This window comes from Camponotus vicinus, unplaced genomic scaffold, assembly GCF_025532165.1.
Source record: "Camponotus vicinus isolate PSW18456_S1 unplaced genomic scaffold, iyCamVici1.0 SCAF_1, whole genome shotgun sequence".
NCBI lineage: Eukaryota > Metazoa > Arthropoda > Insecta > Hymenoptera > Formicidae > Camponotus > Camponotus vicinus.
This window is the reverse complement of record NW_028141945.1, coordinates 9,089,977-9,108,952: the sequence shown is the minus strand read 5'-3', so window position 1 is coordinate 9,108,952 and position 18,976 is coordinate 9,089,977. Positions and strand designations below refer to the sequence as shown.

The following is an 18,976-nucleotide window of genomic DNA, read 5'->3' as shown; positions in this document are numbered from 1 at the left end:
TCGTTATTTAAAGCCCCGCACGGGAGCGGTGCTGGTAATGCATTGAATTTCACGAATAAACTGTCAAAATTCTGCTACCTTCGAGATAAAACATCTTTTGCATCGAAAATTACAGACATTATTCTTCGATACGCGAATCATGGACGTAGTATGGATACATTTTACTTTTTCAAATATTATTAATTTCGTTGTGTGATATCGTATATTATATAATTTTTTTCAGTGTAATAAAATAAAGAAATTTATAAAAAGGATAACATTCTCTCTCTATTTTTGATAATTAATAGTAAAACAAATATAATTAGGACCATTTAGAAATATTTTCCAGATAATAATTTTGTATCTTATAATGAAAAAAAAAACAAATAATAATTACTTAAAATAAATAACTTAAAAATACTTAAAAAAGAAATTTAAAAAAGATAACATTATTCTCTCTTTATTTTTGATAATTAATAATAAAACAAATATAATTAGAACTATTTAGAAATATTTTCCAGATAACAATTTTGTATATTATAATGAAAAAAAGAAACAAATAATTAAAATAAATCCTTAAAAATACTTAAAAAAGAAATTTAAAAAAGATAACATTCTCTCTCTATTTTTGACAATTAATAATAAAACAAATATAATAGGACCATTTAGAAATATTTTCTAGATAATAATTTTGTATATTATAATGAAAAAAAAAACATAAATAAAATAAGGATTACCATCTGGTATATTTACATTCCAGTTAAAAATAATTAGATTATTTCTCAATAGATGTCTCTATAGTAACGTTTACAAAAAGAATGACGCGACTATTTCGTACTAAAAAAAAAACCTAGTTTCCGCGCCTCCCACATTTCATGCGTGAGGGGAGAATGACATTGTTATTCCTTTCAAAAATAATGGGAGGATATGGTCGCGCGCGCGCGCGCCTGCAAGTGTGGTAATATTGAACAACCGTGAGCAACTTTCGTTTCGTCGAGTACGAGACGCGCCACGCGCCACGCGCCGCGAAATTGACGTATGCATGTACATACGTAGCGTCGGCTCGCGCGATATATACATTTACACCGCGGCGGGACGTGATTGGCCGAGGCGGGCCGCAGTTGACATGCGCGCGCCGACGTGCGTCAAAACAAAGCACGGTAGCGCTGGCTGCGCAGCAGCATTTTCTCGCGGTTGCTCGTGGCGGCAAGTGCGTCGTTGTCATCGTCGTCGTGTCCGCATCGCGATCGCGGCGTCCGTTTCATCCGCATCTCGTCCATTATTCGCGCCTCGTCTCCCGGCGTCCCCTTTCTCTCGCCGCGAGATTTCCCGTATCGCGTGAGTGTTCCACGTACGACCGGGACAATGTCGTCAACGGTCAAGTGCGCGTCGGACGAGCAGCTGAGCGGTGAGTAAAGAGTCCCATAAGGGACAAAACAAACGCTCGGTGCGCCGATTGTCAGACGCGACGACGCGGCCATTTCGCGCAGTGTCTCTGCCAGCCTCCCCCTCGTGCCCCTCCCCCGCACCCTTCCTCCTTCATCGCAGGCGACACGAGCGTAAACAAACGCAGTTTACTATTCGCGATCGTGTATTTCGCATGATGGCGCATCATCATTTTTAATCGTTCTTCGAATCGCGGCATGGAAATCGAGGAGGGGGAGGGAGGGGGAGGAGAGAACGATCGGCGAATAAAGTTTGGCTGACATTTGACGAGTTCGATATTGCATGGAATGATCCGTCTGCCGTTAGTTCGTCTGACAATTCGGCGTTTAATCCGTGGAGTTGAACGTGTCTCCGAAAATTGGCGCGGTTGAATTTTCGAAGCAGTCGTGGCGCGACGTAGGCGTTGCGTCGCATCAGTTTTGGCGCCATTTCGATTTTTCAATCCGACGCGTAACATCTGACGGGAGATTCAATTCTTGATGTCCTACTCGTGAATCGATATTCGCTCTTTGGCTGGTCCTTTGGCAGAAACTGCACGACGCAAAATCAACTTCACGAAGTACATCGAGCGAAATTCAAGCCCATTATCGAAATATATGTATATATTATACAGGGTGTTCGGTAATAACCTCACGTATGTAGGTAAAGCGAGTTAAACTGAACAGAAAAATTCTGTATCATTTTGTGATTTTGAAATAATTAATTATTAGCACGTGGCAAAAAGAGACAGTCCACTGTCATGTGGTTATTTTAGTAAGCGAAGCGTTGAAAGGAACGCTCTACAAATGACAGTAAGTGCAATGTATAATTGTAACACCGTATTCATCCTTTAACAATCGTATAACAACGTGCTGCTTCTTCTAGTCGATCTTTTTTAATTAATGTCTCATTAATTGTGAAAATCGTAAAATGAAACAAGACTTTTCTATTCAGTTTAATCTGCACGTAAAAGATGATATAATTATTATTGGACACCCTATATATATATATATATATATATATATATATATATATATATCTTTTTTCAATTATATTTTTGTACTATAAAATAAATCGAAATATTAAACAAAAATCTCGAAAAAATTCAGTATTTTTGTAAAATTTTAATACTTATAATATTTTAGCGGTAAATGTTGCTTACTTCTTTATACGAGCAAATATGTTTTTTAGAGACCACTTCCTTCGATAAGTGAGACAGATAATACTAGAATATTCATGGTTTTGTGGTCAACGACACAATTATCTGTGCTATCTTTTTATTCGAAAATAACTGCAAAAATATCCAAATTAAAGTCATAAAATTTATTTACATTTCATACAAATAATTTATCTTTGTGTGTATCTTATGCATCAATGCTCTTCCTGAATATGTCATACGGTATAATAATAAGAGAAAATCTGCTAAATATGTGCATAAAATATACAATATTGTAGGCACATGGACGATCACAAGCTGAATCATGAATTACAATGATAATTATCAATAATCAGATTTATTATTTTTTTTTCAATATTTATATATCAACATTTTCAATATTTATTATAGAAGTTTACAGAGATTTTTACACAATATGCGCATTTTTAATTTTTATTTTAGTTAAAAAAGACTCGATAAAAAATAGATTACGTGAAATTAATTCTATAAATGTGGCAAAACATGTATTTATGCTTTTTAGATTCATGAATAATTTCTCAAGATTACTTATACAATTCTTTTTTACCAATTTTTTCGAGCACATAATCTTAAACTAAATTTTCTTAATAAATTTTAATAGTTAATCTCTTATAGTGAAATAGGTCAAACTTTTATTAATAATTCACAATCAATATGTGTCAATCATTCATAAAAATATGCAAAATTTCGAACAACCTCATCTTTTCCACAAGATAATTTTGTATACTTTATATCGATCACATTTTATTTTTCTCGTGAAAAATTTCACGTCATCAGAAGAAAGTAAGATCATATTAAGATAATTTAACGAAATATTTTTGAACTTTACATGAAGTTTTTCATTCTCTTTAATGTGTCATAATTCTGTGGAGGAAACATTGTGTATTAGAATATTTATAATTTTTTTCCAACCAATCGAACAGAGAAATTATTTGCCTCATGATTTGCTTTATCGCACGTGGATCTCATCCCGTATGAAGGTCACTTGAATTAAGTACACAGATATGATTTCTATTATTGTAAGCATTATCTCTGTTTATTTTGCGAAGACATCTGGCTGATAGACGGAAAAAAGCACCTGCCTGACGTTTTCATCTTGAGCATGCTGCGGGTTATCTGTTTTCTTTCTCCCGCTGTATTTTTCTCTTCTCTTCTCTCGCGCGTTGCATATTATTATATGTACTTACCATATCTTCCAAAGACGTTAACGTTAAGTACTGTCGTCGTCGTGATAATGAACTATAAAGTAAAATAATGTTCGGCGAGAGTAAAAAATTCGAGACTCGACGATAAATTCATTTGCATGTTTCGCAAATTAGGAGATATCTAAATTTTTTCTTCGTATATACGTACATCGTATCTCCTGAAAAATTCCGCTATCCGTAATTTTCAGTTTGAGTAAAATAATATTAAATCACATTTTATGAATAATATTAAAATAAAATTAATCGCTTCTCAACGCTTAATAAAATTAATGTTAATAAAATAATATTAAAATAATATTAGAGTAGTATTAAAATTACTTTGTTTTATTCTCACGTAAAAATTTTTATTTTACATTTCTACGTGTATTTCCGCTGCATTCACGCGGATATAATCTAGATTATAATCCACAACGCGCGTGATTTATTTGTATATATTGTACATAGGAAACTAGTCATAAATCATTCACGGCTTGCATGACAAGACATTTAATTCCAAAGGAAACGGTGTAGATTTTGCGCGAAAATAGATAATTTAGTTGGTCAGAGATTTATTTAAAAAGGATTTTTCATTTTTTTTAGGACAAAGAAGGAAATGGAAAGAAAGATTTTTAATTAATTTTTATGAACGACTGGTATATTCGTTGATTATGAATTAATATCTAAAATGTGGTACGAACAATTATTATTATGCAATTTTTCTTCCGGGATTATTGATAAAATTTTCCAAGTGTTAAAACCGTTGAAAAATTCTTTCCTTTGATTTCTTCAACTCTTAGGTCATCTACGCGAATAGAACTGGGTCAGCGTCCTGTAAACTTGCGTGCCTCGAGTATTCTATTTAAATCTGATGAGCCTCTTAATAAGAGTTCATACAGCTTGTTTGATTAATTATAAGATCAGAACCATATCTATGAATATCATTGTTACATTTTTCTGTTTTTTTCTAATTCATAAAAATTCAATCAACTGATATTTTAACATTGTGATCAGTGGAACTTATTGTTCAGAATAATAATTGTTCGACAATCTAGATCTAGAATCACTCGATAAAATGATAATGTTGATATTCATTATCTATATTTTAATCAACGATATCGATAATCTTGAAATCGTCATAGCCCATATAACAAAGGAAATAGAATCGTAACATATTCAATTTCTAATGCGTAGAAATATAAATATCCCCGCCTGTTACTTTCGATTATTTTCGTGCGAATCGAGATGCATCGTTCTAATAAACGAGAAAATGCGTGCATAATGTTATCGAGAGAAATTGACGCCACACGCGAGAAGTAAACAAACTCAGATATATACGTCGCATTTCGAAGTAACTATATCTGGAGGTCATTTTCAAGGAGCATGAGTCACTTCCACGAACTCGTTCTTTTACACGATCCTGAACACGCGATCGCATAATTCTAGCGGATCTACGTGATCCTCCTCAGGAACTTGACTCATTAAAGCGACGTTGACCCGAAATCTGTCTGAGAGCATCCAGGGGTCTACGTGACTCCGTTCATGTAGACAGTCTCTTTCTCTCTCTCTCTCTCTCTCTTACATCTTCTCTCGAACGATCTCTCACGTACACGTTTCAATGTATGTCAAATCATACAATCGCGTGTAAGTAAATAAATAAATTTCAAATCAATAAATCTCAAGTATTCGTATTATGACAGAAAGATTGATATCAAAGTATGAATTTAAAAAATACTGAAAATATTATTATTAATATTAAAATTTTATTAATATACTAATCTCATGTCATGATACGTAAATTCACATTTCATACAACATCGCGTCCTATTTTATGTAAATACGAGAACCCCGGCACGTGTTCGCTCATTTACATCTCCATCGGGCTGTCAACGAAAGGATGTTTAATTTAAACCGTAGATATAAGCATACTTATCGGCTGCGTGCACGCCAACGAGCATGGTGTATTAATCGAAATGACAGACGGTCGAGGGGGGAGTTCGTATCTATTTTTAGCCTGTAAGGTGCGTTGCCGGTCCTTAATCCAATTGATTAAGGCTACCCGATGGTGATTCTACAAACGCGACACGTGACAATTTTGTGCCTCAAATGTAATGTTGTGGGTATTTTCACGCGATAAGTGTAAATGTTTAGGAAAAACATCGGCGAATGGGAATATAATTATTTGCATATATTTATTGATAAAATACAATTTTTTTTTTATTTTTCCGCGGAATATTAAGGCCGGTATTCATAGTCCGATCTTATATTTAAGATTGTCTTAAGTCTGGTCCGAGGTTGACTTAAGACCTCATTCCACCAATCAAATGGCTGCGTAGCATTTCAAGCTCGAACTTAAGACGATCTCAAATATAAGATCGGACTATGAATACCGGCCTAAGACTCTTTTCCTTTATAATATATATATATATATATATATATTCGCATTACATTTGCATTTGGTCGTCGAATAACGCAGCGACTTATCGTACGAGTAGAAGCTCCGATTTGTCAGCGCGATTAAACGACGCAATTTATCCACGTTGATCCGGACGAGATCGCTGCTGATCAAATAATAACAATCTGCGAGGCTCTGAATAGGTTCCGCGGGCCTTTGATCTCCAACGGTGTCCATCGATGTTTACAATTTGACGCACAAAAGAGACCGATGGCGCGGTTCGCATCCGGATACAGGATATTGCGCGCGGCCGTTAATTTCTTCGCAATTTGCAGACGTGTGCGAGGAGTTATGCAAGTGCAAAGGACACGCGTCTGCCTACAACGGGCACGTGTAAACACGATCCTCCGTCACGCGCTCCGCGTCAACACGCCTCGCGAATCCGGCGGATTTAGGCATAATGACTAGACGCTATCAACTTGAACGATATGGCAATGGAGGATGCTTGCGGAATTAAACGCAAATTTTTTACAGACTGCGATTTTGCACAAGCGCCGACAACATCGATGGGATCATGAGAAACAAGATATTCTTGCCCGCGTGTATTGATTGTTTTCTTGCATATGTTTTACGCGTTGTATAATGTGTCTTGATAAATTTGATACTGTAAAATATCAGATTAAATTAAGTCGAATATCATTAGTTACCAGCTTTTTTATTTAATGTGAAAATTATTATAGAGATTTATAAAAATTATATAAATATTATATATATTTGCTGCTTATTATCTTACTTTTTTTATCGATCATTCTTTCAAGATGCTATATTTTTTATGGCGTCGATTATGAACGTAATTATTGTTGTTACAAGCAATGAAGACTTATATAAATGTAATGATTTTTTAATTTTCTTCTAAATAATTATATTGGAAATATTTAAATTGAAATTTGTATCATATATATTTTTTAAAGAATGACATTTTTCATTCAATAAGCAGAATGCGTGGTTAATAAAAAATTTATGTGTCAAGCTCGGCGCACATGTTTGGCCAATAGATTTTCTTTCCATTTTCCGATGACCTCGCTCGATATCATATTTTCGTTATCGCACGTATCTTCGTTGAGTCAACAATGCAAATCGACGTAACGCATCTATCTATCTTTGTGAAAGCGGTCGCTTCTACTTGTCACTGACTGCCATTGTTTGCGAGCTTGCATACTCAAGCGGCGGAAATTCCTTGTGTCGGGAGAAAAATATTTTTCTTGCCTCCTAAAAATATTAAAAATAATCTAATTAAAAAATAATGTATTAATGGCAATCGACATAATTAAAAAATGATGCATTATTGTTCAACAATGACGTTTTGTTGTTACTCAACTTGAGAAACTTGATTTGCGGTTTTAATGCATTAATACACTGACGTAGATTAAATTACAGAGCGACACTTATATATGTATAGTCGCATCGTAACCATTCATTTTTACAATTTGTATCCTTGCAAGAACATTAATCGCATACGTGCTTGGATAGTCGGTCGGAAATAAGAATCGCGTGACAGATTCGTCGTGTAATCGCGAATTTCGTGCGTGACAAATTTATTGTTCAACTTTCCATGCCGACGATTATTTCGCCACTGACAAGAAAACATTATCATTAGAGTGTCTCGCGTATAAAAAAATAGATTGATGCACGTATAATAAAATCGTTCATTATCTCGTATATTTTTTTCTTCAAGGGAAATTATTTGGAAAATTATTGTTTGGGGTAGAAATGATTTTTCCAAAAAAATCGCGCTCTTCGAGATATATTTTATTAGAGCGACCAGTTCAATTTGTAATCTGAGATATCGATGCATCAGAATGGGCGAAAGCGCAAATGTGCCTCGCGATATGATTTACGAATAGGTGAACGAACTCGAAGTAAACCTTACCGTCCGGATTATTTGCGCGGCTGAAAGAGCGGTGGCAATAATCGCTCGACACCAACACGTCGCAGATGTCACGTGCGTTACATATGACGCGTAATAGTGCACGTATAAACCCGGCGAATGGAACGTCGCGATTGATAAATCGCATTTAATCGACATTCCTGTTTTCTCTTCCCGTTTGTATCGTTAGTTCTCAATTGGCGCATAATTTTCTTTCTACAACGCATCGATGTGCAATTGATTAATCTCAAGCGCACATATTGTTCGTGATACATAATTAGCGATTAACATAAATATATCGAACTCCGAGCCGCGTCTTAAAATGGAACTTATTGAATCGTCAATAAAATGGTGGCGGTGATAATTCTAATGTATATCCCTGACAGCTGAATCATGATTAACGAAATTAAAATTAACTGGATAATTAAAGAAAATCTGATTGACTATAATTATATTTCTATGAAAAATTTGCTAACTTGTTAAATGCAGGATATAAAATAATAGCGTGTATTATTTTTTTGTACATTGTTTGCACAATAGTTTCGTAATTATGGAAATCAAATGCATTGAAGCGTGGAATATAAATTCAGATCTGTTATGTAGTTAGCAAATTATCGCAGCGACGGTAGATGAACCCGAGATTTCATCAGCGATGAGTTCATCTTTATGACTACATTCACAGAATTCATAATCTCGGATGTTTTACACACACATTACTTTACACGTGACAATTTTAACGGAATGCGTTAATAATGTAGAGAATCAATTCATTCACATAAAAATAATGATATATAATTAATATATTCATACGGTATTTATTTATATTCATAAATATATATAGTTTTCCAAAATTGCTATTAGAGAGATTTCAATTTTATATTATTTTGATTTTATCTATTTTACTACTCAATTTTATAACCACTAATAAATATAAAATTTTATTTTGAAATTCGACGAATATTTAAAGTTTTTATTTTCTCCTCGACTGTGAAAAGTAAATGTGTATTTTTTTCATTGGCATACTCAATATGATAATTTCAATGTGTAGCTTTCATGAATTGCAAAATTTATAGTTTGAAAAAGAAAAAAATTGCTACTAGAAATGCAGATACGTTTTATGATTCCTGATCGTACAAAAATATACAATTAAATTTTTCGTTATGTAATTCATAATTAAAACGGATATTGATCATACGCATAGTTTGCAAGAGAAAGTTTTTCAATATAACGATCTCTATTTTACGTCATTGAATCAGCGGTTCAATCGTGCTATATATATAACTATAACAATCGATTACTCATGCTACTTACATCAATGAATGTTTTGATTTGTCTTGATACGTCAGTGTTAATGGCCATAAATTTATTATATATTAAATATATATATATATATATATATATATATATATATATATATATAGTCAATTTATAAAAATTGTAGAATATGATTTTTATGTTATTTTCTTCACGAAAAATTTTCTTCACAGAAAAAGAAATACCTAATTTTGTAATTACCGACTATTATATTATTATTATTATTGAAGTGACGATGTTTTTATTCTATGATGTAAATCTCTGATTTCATTGTAACAAAGTACTTTATTGATTAAGAAACTTATTAATAAACTTAATTAGAAATTTTAATTTATAAAGTAAGAAAATCGATCGAGCCAATCTGTACTTTGTTTAATGAAAGAAAGAACATCAGAATCGCGCATGATTTATCGCCATTTATATTATTATGCACACTAAACATTTTTCTTAACATGTAAAAAAATGAAATTGTTCTAGTGGAACGATGATTCGGCATGACAGTTATTTATTATTAGAATTTTATTTTGATATTATATTGCTTACGTAAAAGAAACAAAGCTGAAAAACTTATTGTATGTGTAATGACATTGATAAAATCATATTTAATCACGTTTTTACTTGTTAACATTCTACATGATGAAAATCGTGAATCATGCAATATGTAATGATTTTTTTTAGATTATTATTTATTTGTAATTTTTTTTAAATCTTGCAATATATTTCTTTTCAATATCTTTATACTAAAAATTAAATTATTGAATTATTAAATTTATTTTTGTGTTTCTAATAATTTTATTTGTATAAAGATCTATGTTATGCGTAATAAAAATCAATATTGATTACGTATGATGAATCATTACAGAAAATAAGTCTCGACGATATATTATTTATGAAATTTCCCTTCAACTTGACCTCGTAGGGTTACTCTAATCGATACGATGGCCGGTATTTCTATTTTTAAAGATGTTACAATATGTCATCGTGTATATCGTTCAACGACTCTCATTCTCTATACATTATATATCGAATATATATTTTCACCATCGTATTAAAAACTTTTCACAAAATCGCACACATTTTAAATATTAGAAATAAATTTCAAAATTAAATGTTTTATTATTAAAATTTAATTAAAATGAAAAATTGTGTAATGACACATCGTTAAATTCACTAAGAATGTAAAAAATGTCTGAATATTTCGACACAATAATATTAATAATATAAATGAAACAAATAAATTAATAAAATTAATAATAACGAATATAAATAAATCGATAGATTAATAAAATCGTTAGCTGTTATTTATTTTCATGCTTTTATTTCATGCGAGGTAAAATTTTAATGCATTGCTTGCGTGCGGAAATAATAAATTATTACTACCGGCACCCTGAGTAATTGCTGCAACGTGAGAACCCACCGGAAAACCTGTAGGAATACAGTCGGACAGACGAACACAAAACATAAAATAACAGATTTTTTCTTTTTAATTACGCAGAATCATGGGTGGAGCTTGTGCCGGACCCGCCGTTAGCTGCCCGAATAACGCCGACACCTTTCAGCGTCACCGGCGAACGCGAATACCTGCGACTTCTCCGAGAAGCACAGAGAGATTCCACACATTCATCGGCGAAGCATTCCTTGGCGTCCTCGCGCCGAGATACTCCAAGGGACAGGTGAGAAAAACTCGAGTTTAACCGGATCAGCAGACACTTTTCCACAACATTCTGAAAATTTATTTCGAGTATCGCCCCGATTTCGAAGGTTGAAAAGTTCTCTAATACATAAATACATTTTTATAACGTGTCTCTAAAGTGGTATTCTACTAGAGGGTATTAGAGAACTTTTCAACATTCGATCATAAACGTGGACAGTCCAGTTGCTTTATCGAAGCTACAAAAGAGGCTCGAAGTGTTTAAGAATCCCAGCACGTCTTGTGGACGACATATAGTAGATTCTTGTATTCGTTGCTTGAAGACTCGGCTAACAAAGCCGGCCGTTCAACCAGATACTTATATATCTACTCGTCTCTGACTCATCTCATACGCGAGAAACAAGAGAAAAAGTCTGCTACGTGTCTTTTTTATCCTTTGGAAAGGGCTCAGCAGTAAGAAAGTAAGCATTGTATCGCGGGGATAAGTCAGAGTCCAGGCGATTCGTACCACACACATAGACATTTCTCGAAACCAGAAATAGATAAGAGCGGAAAAGATAAGACGTGTAACCCACTGGTTATATCGCGACCGCGATTGCGTTTTGGCGAATCGCAAAAGTTATTTCAAATAACGTTAAAGCGGAAGTTGTTTTTCTGGACTTTATCGTTGATGATTGACGCTCGATTGAAAATAATTATGCAATTGCGATAACTACTGCATAACAGACATGAAATATATAAATTAAGAAAACTAATATAAATCTCATTAATACATTGTACATATATATATTAAATTATAATATTTTTTAACTTATAAATCTTTTAAATTTAATTAGGAAAAATTATTTTAATATTATATTAAATTTTATAATTCTTTATACAGGGTGTCCTAGACCACCCGTACACCCCTTTTCTTTCAAAAACTAAGCATTTTAGAGAAAAATGTTTCAGACAAAAGTTGTTTGGTTTCGAGGGGGCCATAAGATGGTACCATTGGTTTGACCTTGAAGAGTCATTTGAAGGTCACGTGAAGGTCACTTCAATTTTTTTAAATGGAATACCCTATATATTTTTGCACACTCTTGTAGCTTATCTCGAAAGCTTTCCAAAACACTATAATTAAGTTACTTTTCATTAAGTGCTTTCCGAGTTATGAGACTTAAAATAATTTCTTAATTTTACGTAAATCATAAAATATCTTGTAAAATATTCATTTTTCGATTATCTTACCTTAATACTTTTATGTACAAAATAATAAGAGGAATCAATTGGTGTAAAAGAAACACAGTTATTTTTAAGAAAAAATATGTAATTGTTAATTACAAATTACATATTTTTTCTTCGAAACAACTATGTGTTTTATTTACACCAATTGATTCCTCTCATTATTTTGTACATAAAAGTATTAAGGTAAGATAATCAAAAAATGTATATTTTACAAGATATTTTATGATTTACGTAAAATTAAGAAATTATTTCAAGCCTCATAACTCGGAAAGTACTTAATGAAAACTAACTTAATTATAGTATTTTGGAAATCTTTCGAGATGAGCTACAAGAATGTGCAAAAATATATAGGGTATTCCATTTAAAAAAATTGAAGTGACCTTCACGTGACCTTCAAATGACTCTTCAAGGTCAAACCAATGGTACCATCTTATGGCCCCCTTGAAACCAAACAACTTTTGTCTGAAATATTTTTCTCTAAAATGCTTAGTTTTTGAAAGAAAAGGAGTGTACGGGTGGTCTAGGACACCCTGTATATTATTTTAATATTATATATTAAATTTTATAATTCTTTATATACATTTAATCTTTTTTTCTTTTAATATGCAAGAGATCTAAAGAGATTTGTAGTCTATATTTTTCTGCCACAAAATCGCGTCTCTCCTTTAGTATAAATTTGTCAATTCAAATACAACAGAATTTGATCGATGCATGATTACTGATTTTATTTTCATCTATGCTTGTGTGCACTTTCCAATCGGAATCAAATCGATTCTCATCCACGGTCGAAGATAAAGACATCGCGTAAAGAGTGAGAACTTATAGTTACAAATATAAGCATTTATATTTTTACTTTTGTTGCATCTCGATATTCAGAACAGAATTAACACGTGGCTCTTAACACGATTAGAGAGAATCTGTGTCATTGACAGACAAATATCTTGGCAGAAGAACAAAAGCGATATGTCTTTGTGCGAAGAGACAAAGAGATGCGTGTATTCCTAATATATCTTTGTACAGAGTCTCTGAACCTACCGAAAATAGTTTAGACGTATATTTTCCGACAAAGAAAGAAAGGAAAAAATACGCGAGGAATTTTAAATCGAAAAATGTACGCGGTGTCAAAGTAAAGTGACGTTGCACGCGGTGTTAAAGTAAAGACGTTACAGGCGCGTTACAGTAAAGTGACAAGTCGATTTGCATCTACATTCAGTTCCAAAAAAAGCGGTACACTTGAAATTTGGAAAAAAAATCATCAAATTTTAAATGACGATAACTGTAAATAATAAAGATAGAAAGGTCTATAAAAAATGAAAATAAAGCTTGAAATCTCTACTTTAAAACTAGGTTCTCCGAAATATTGCGAGATAACATTTTTAAAAATGACGGATGACGAAACGAGAACATGCGAGAGTTTGCCATGACACGTGGCGAGAATCAAATGTCGCAAGTTAAAAGCATATGATAGTACAGAGATTCCTCTTTAAAATGCTTTTTTGTTCATCTCGATACGATGATTTTTCATCGAGTTATACGCATTTGAAGAAAAAAGCGGCTTTTTACTCCAAATGCGTATAACTCGGCGAAAAATCATCGTATCAAGATGAACAAAAAAGCATTTTAAAGAGGAATCTCTGTACTATCATATGCTTTTGACCCCATTGACCTGCGACATTTGATTCTCGCCACGTGTCATGGCAAACTCAAACAATTATTTTTCAATTTTGCATGTCTCGTTTCTCGTCATCCGTCATTTTTAAAAATGTTATCTCGCAACATTTCGGAGAACCTAGGTTTAAAGTAGAGATTTCAAGCTTTATTTTCATTTTTTATAGACCTTTCTATCTTTATTATTTACAAAGTTATCGTCATTTGAAATTTGGTGATTTTTTTCCAAATTTCAAATGTACCGCTTTTTTTGGAACTGAGTGTATATGGCCGCTATATTTTCCACGTAACGTTATCTTGAGCGTTAAAATCGCCGTGATCCTGTTATTGACAATATCTGCGCAGCGTAGTGAATATTCTCTTGAATCTCGAAACAACGTTGCAAACGACACGTGTCGCGCAGTATACGATTAATTCGCTTCTCGCTGCTTTATTTGCATGTATTTCGCAAATATTTTACCAGTCGCTACCGGTTTCCTTACGAGCGACGAAAAACTTTTGGGGAAGAAATTAACATCGATTTAACAAATATTTTTAACACACAAACATTTAATGTTTAAGGTACAAAGAAACAAATTTTGGTGTTCATTATTGAAGAAAATCTGTCATGATAAAACGTAACGTTTGCGACTAGAATGGATTAATTTAATCTTACAAGAATAGAAAAAAGAGATATCCTCCTCTTGAAAAATCTTTTCTGAGCTTACTATCTCGAAATAAATATAGAAGAAAATGAATTTTTAAATTATAGATAAATATTTTTTATGTACTATTTTTTTAAACATATCTAGATATGATTTTTTTCAACATATTATTTAGCATCTCTTGCAGTCTATCTCTTAGAAATTTATCAGGGGAACTTTGTTCTTCGTATATATTAATTTAATAAATTATTAAATATTACGCACAATCCACGCCTTAGATTATATAAGACATGTCATCAAACAGACAAGATATTCGAGCGATCGCGAGATATTTAAACATGATGGTTTTATCGAGAGGGAGCGAAAAAAAAATTCATAAAAAGAACCGGATAACGTGTGTACATACATATCGTACGACGCATTTAACATAAGTGCACTATCATAGGCTCGTATCAATGGAGCCTTTTGTCGCGATACATCTCGGCGATAATGAGCCAAAGTTTTCCTTAGTCGCGATATCGGTGACAAACTTCAAGGATAATTGCGGGGGATTGCAAGTCTCGAGAGGGCTCGATCGATTTCGCGACGCAATCCAATAATCATGTATGTGGGGGGTCGCGACTTCCAAGGCGACATATTTATCGTAGTTTATTTTTTAATACGTCTTATCGCGCTCTCGACATTATATTCATAACGCGCGATAAGCGACATCGACACTTCAGCAAATCTAATAATGAATTGTATAGAAAGAAAGCATTGGATGGAAAAACATGTTGTGTATATTCTGCGCTCTAGAATTAACATCAAATTAGATAAATATAATGAATATATAATGATATAATATATTCGGGTTACGTCTTCAGAAATTTATTAACTGTTTCAACAATATTGCTCATATTGTTGAGCCATCATCAAATGCTTTGTTTTTAACACTTCACGTTTACTCGATGCAACAATTATGAAACTGACCTTGTTTCTAAAATTCTCTCTATCTTTTATATTCTATAAAAAATATTTCACTATTGGAATTATGATTTAATTATATTTAGCGTTTCTCGAGTATCTAAAAAAATATGTCAACGACTATTATAATTGTTATATCAAATTCTCGAAATAGATTGAAATTTTAGAAAGGTAAAAAAATACGCCAAGTACATAAAAAATATTCTACCTTGTATGCAACAAAATGTTTAATAAAAAAAAGTCCTTAAAAATAATTTACAGTAATTTTCTCTCACAAAATCTTTTTTCTAAAAAACAAAACCTCAACAAATAATTTTTCTAAAAAAATATTAAAAAATAAAATATCAAAACTAAATATGAAATCAATAATTACTATTAACCAAGTACTTAAGAGCAATTTGTAAAGATATAATATTTGCCATGAAATATATCAATCTTACATTGTAGAAATATTATACATAAATTCTCCCTAAGAAATTAAAACGCATTTTATATTTATTCAGAGAAACTTTTGATTTTTAAAATATTTAAAATCAACACTAAATGAAAATTAGGATTCTTTTAATTTCTAAAACATTTTTTATACAATGTATATAATTCTCGAAATAGATTGATATTTCTTGCAGAAATCTGATATTATGGGTGAGATAAAAAGATAGCAAATACAGATAATAATATGGAAATACAGATATAAATCAAATTTTAGATTGAGTACACTTAATAAAATTAAAATAAGCGTCAAGAAATATTGATTAAATAAATAAGTATAATTAATAACGATTTCGCGGTCGAAAGAATTTCGGGATGGAAAATAATCGCTCACATCTATTTATGCTATTCGTTTTAATTATAACATATTGTTTTCTTTTATTTGCAGCCCGAAGAGTCCGCCGAACAGCCCAAACACGGAACTGTCGACCGAAGATGAACTCAAAGGCGTGTATATAAATTACAACTGCAACAAGGTCAGTTTCGTAATCAATTCTTTGCTGCGTGCTCTCTGTGCGATTTGACATAGCTATAGAAAACCACGTGCGCATTTATCCGCACATTGTATGCATAACTACGTATATTCATCCTCATTATGTCGCGTTATAGTCGTGGCTGTCATAAGCGTCCTAGAAGTGTACCGAGAACTTAACGCGATCGAATTTTTTGTCAGAAAACTTGTGCCATATTGACACTGTTTTGCCCTCGTATTATTTTTTTATCTTTTGACAAGAACATTCCGCATAACGCGCGAGCAGTAGTCGTATAAACATAAACAGGGGCAAAGTTTTAACTGTTATAAAGTTAACAGAGAGATGTTTAACTTGAAGATTACGGTCGCTCTTGAAGCAAAATAGCTTTGTGCCCCGCTTGTCACGCGTTTCCCATGAAGTTCTCTCCACAGGATGAGTGTCATTTAAATATCTAATCTGTTTCCTCCTACAGTGTGTTGTTGATTGCCAAAGTAATGAATATTTATTTATGAATATACTTTTATTTAATATTTATTAATGAACACTTATTCCTCGATTTTTTAAGTTACTAGTTACTTTTAAATTATTTGCATTATTTTTGAAATAATAAACTGAATAAATTTTGTAGAAGTATTTTGTAGAGAGAAGAAGACTTAGAATCTCTTTTTCTTATAATAATGGAAATAATTCTCATCATTTTCTCGAACTTATTGTTAAATATCTTGAGAATAAAGAAGATGATGAGAAGGTAATATCGATTGACTTAAGACCTCTCTGACTTGGTATGACATGGCATTTATGTTTGACTATAGCAGTGATGCGCAACTGGTTTTATCGAATGGTTCGAATGGTTTTATACAAGGTCTTCGGATCACTGACTCTATTAGCGCCCTGTCCTTTTTGCTATTCGCGAATTACCACGTGTGCCGAATAGCACAAAGATTTGCATGCGATACTAAAATCCTTCTCGGTCTTTCTCTTTCCCTTCCTCTCTCCCTCCCTGTCTTTCTTTCTCTCTTTTGCTGTGTCCCAGTTACACAAGACGAACAAATCCATTGCGGTACATATATTTTCGAAGGCTTTTATTCGGCCGACTTTCGATATTACGCAATGTGCAATAACTTTGAATTAAGAAAAATTAATATTGTCTGTTTAAAGCGGATAATAAAAAAATTAAGAATTTAAAGAATTTTTTATACATATTTTTGTGCATAAACTACTTTTAAAGTATTTTATATAATATATCCATTTTATATATAAAATCTTTTTACATTTTATTAAATTATTTCTTTTCTTAATTTGATGTTCATATTTAAATTTCGCTTTAAATTTTCTTTTATAGAATTTTATATTTATTATAATACACGCGATGTACATTTCTAAACGAGATGAAATAAAATTTACCTGGGTTAAATTTATTTGGATTCATATAATAACGACGTCGTTTAATTTATTCTTGTTGCACGATTCACATAAAGTAAAAAGCAACGTGTTCGCGGGAATATAGATAGAAGAAGCGTTGCGTATCGAACAAATGTGGTATTTTCGCATTATGTGTACAGCCGTTGTGGAATCGTACCTGTGAGAACCGCGAGTTGAAACAATTTGCATGCAAATGCGACGTGTTATCCTATAACTATTCATACGGCATGTTGATGAGAGTTTCGACGATGCAGCATTTGTGTGCCACGCACATTCGTACATGTCCGCGTTTTACGCAATATATAATTATCGAAATTTCCTTTTCTCACGTGTACACATCTCGATTTCTTGAGAAAAATATCGAAAGGTCGCACGATAACGTATCCGCGACATTGTTTCCTCGTGATTGCTCGTGATGACTTTCGCACAGCGTGTATGGATAAATAAATCAGGTACCAATTTTCGAGAAATCTCAAGCCGGTGCTCGACCTACTTTTCAACGAATTTATTCTCAAAGTCGGGGTTATTTAATTTAAATTAATTCTCCCACATTCATAAAAAATAGAGCAGCGAGCTCTCCAATTCCTGGCCGAAATTGAAGTAGAGAGAAATTTTTTCCCAATGGAAATTCTCGGAATAATTTTGCAATCCTCGCAGAATCAACGATAATTTTATCAGATAGATTAAAAGACGTGTCTCTGATAATCTTGATAACTTCGTATAAAATCACACGACTTATTTTGAAATGATGATTAATTGATATGTAATGAGAAACGTTCTTCACACATAATTTTTTAATTACATTTTATTTTATTGCGCTTTTAAATATATTTTTTCTTCTCATATATAAATCTGATTCTTTTAATTACATTTCTTTTCAATGTGAAAGAAGATATAGTTGTTTAAAAAAGATACATATTTTTTGAATGATCTTTACATTTTTAAAGTGATTGTTTTTAAATCGCTATTGTTGTAAATCGTTTTCATTTCTTTTATTCGTTTCATTTTTTTATTAGTCTGTAT

At 32.4% G+C, this 18,976-nt stretch overlaps 1 protein-coding gene across 1 annotated transcript in view; it reads left to right on the top strand.

Annotated features, from left to right (window-relative positions):
• The first annotated feature begins 1,153 nt into the window (after nt 1-1,153).
• Nucleotides 1,154-18,976, top strand: part of Bnip3 (BCL2 interacting protein 3) — a 27,473-nt gene continuing 9,650 nt past the window's right edge. Inside the window, exons 1-3 of the mRNA XM_083101220.1 lie at nt 1,154-1,387; nt 10,912-11,089; nt 16,447-16,534. Coding sequence (XP_082957346.1) covers nt 1,345-1,387; nt 10,912-11,089; nt 16,447-16,534 — 309 coding nt within the window. The 5' untranslated portion in view covers nt 1,154-1,344. The remainder of the gene's footprint in view (nt 1,388-10,911; nt 11,090-16,446; nt 16,535-18,976) is intronic.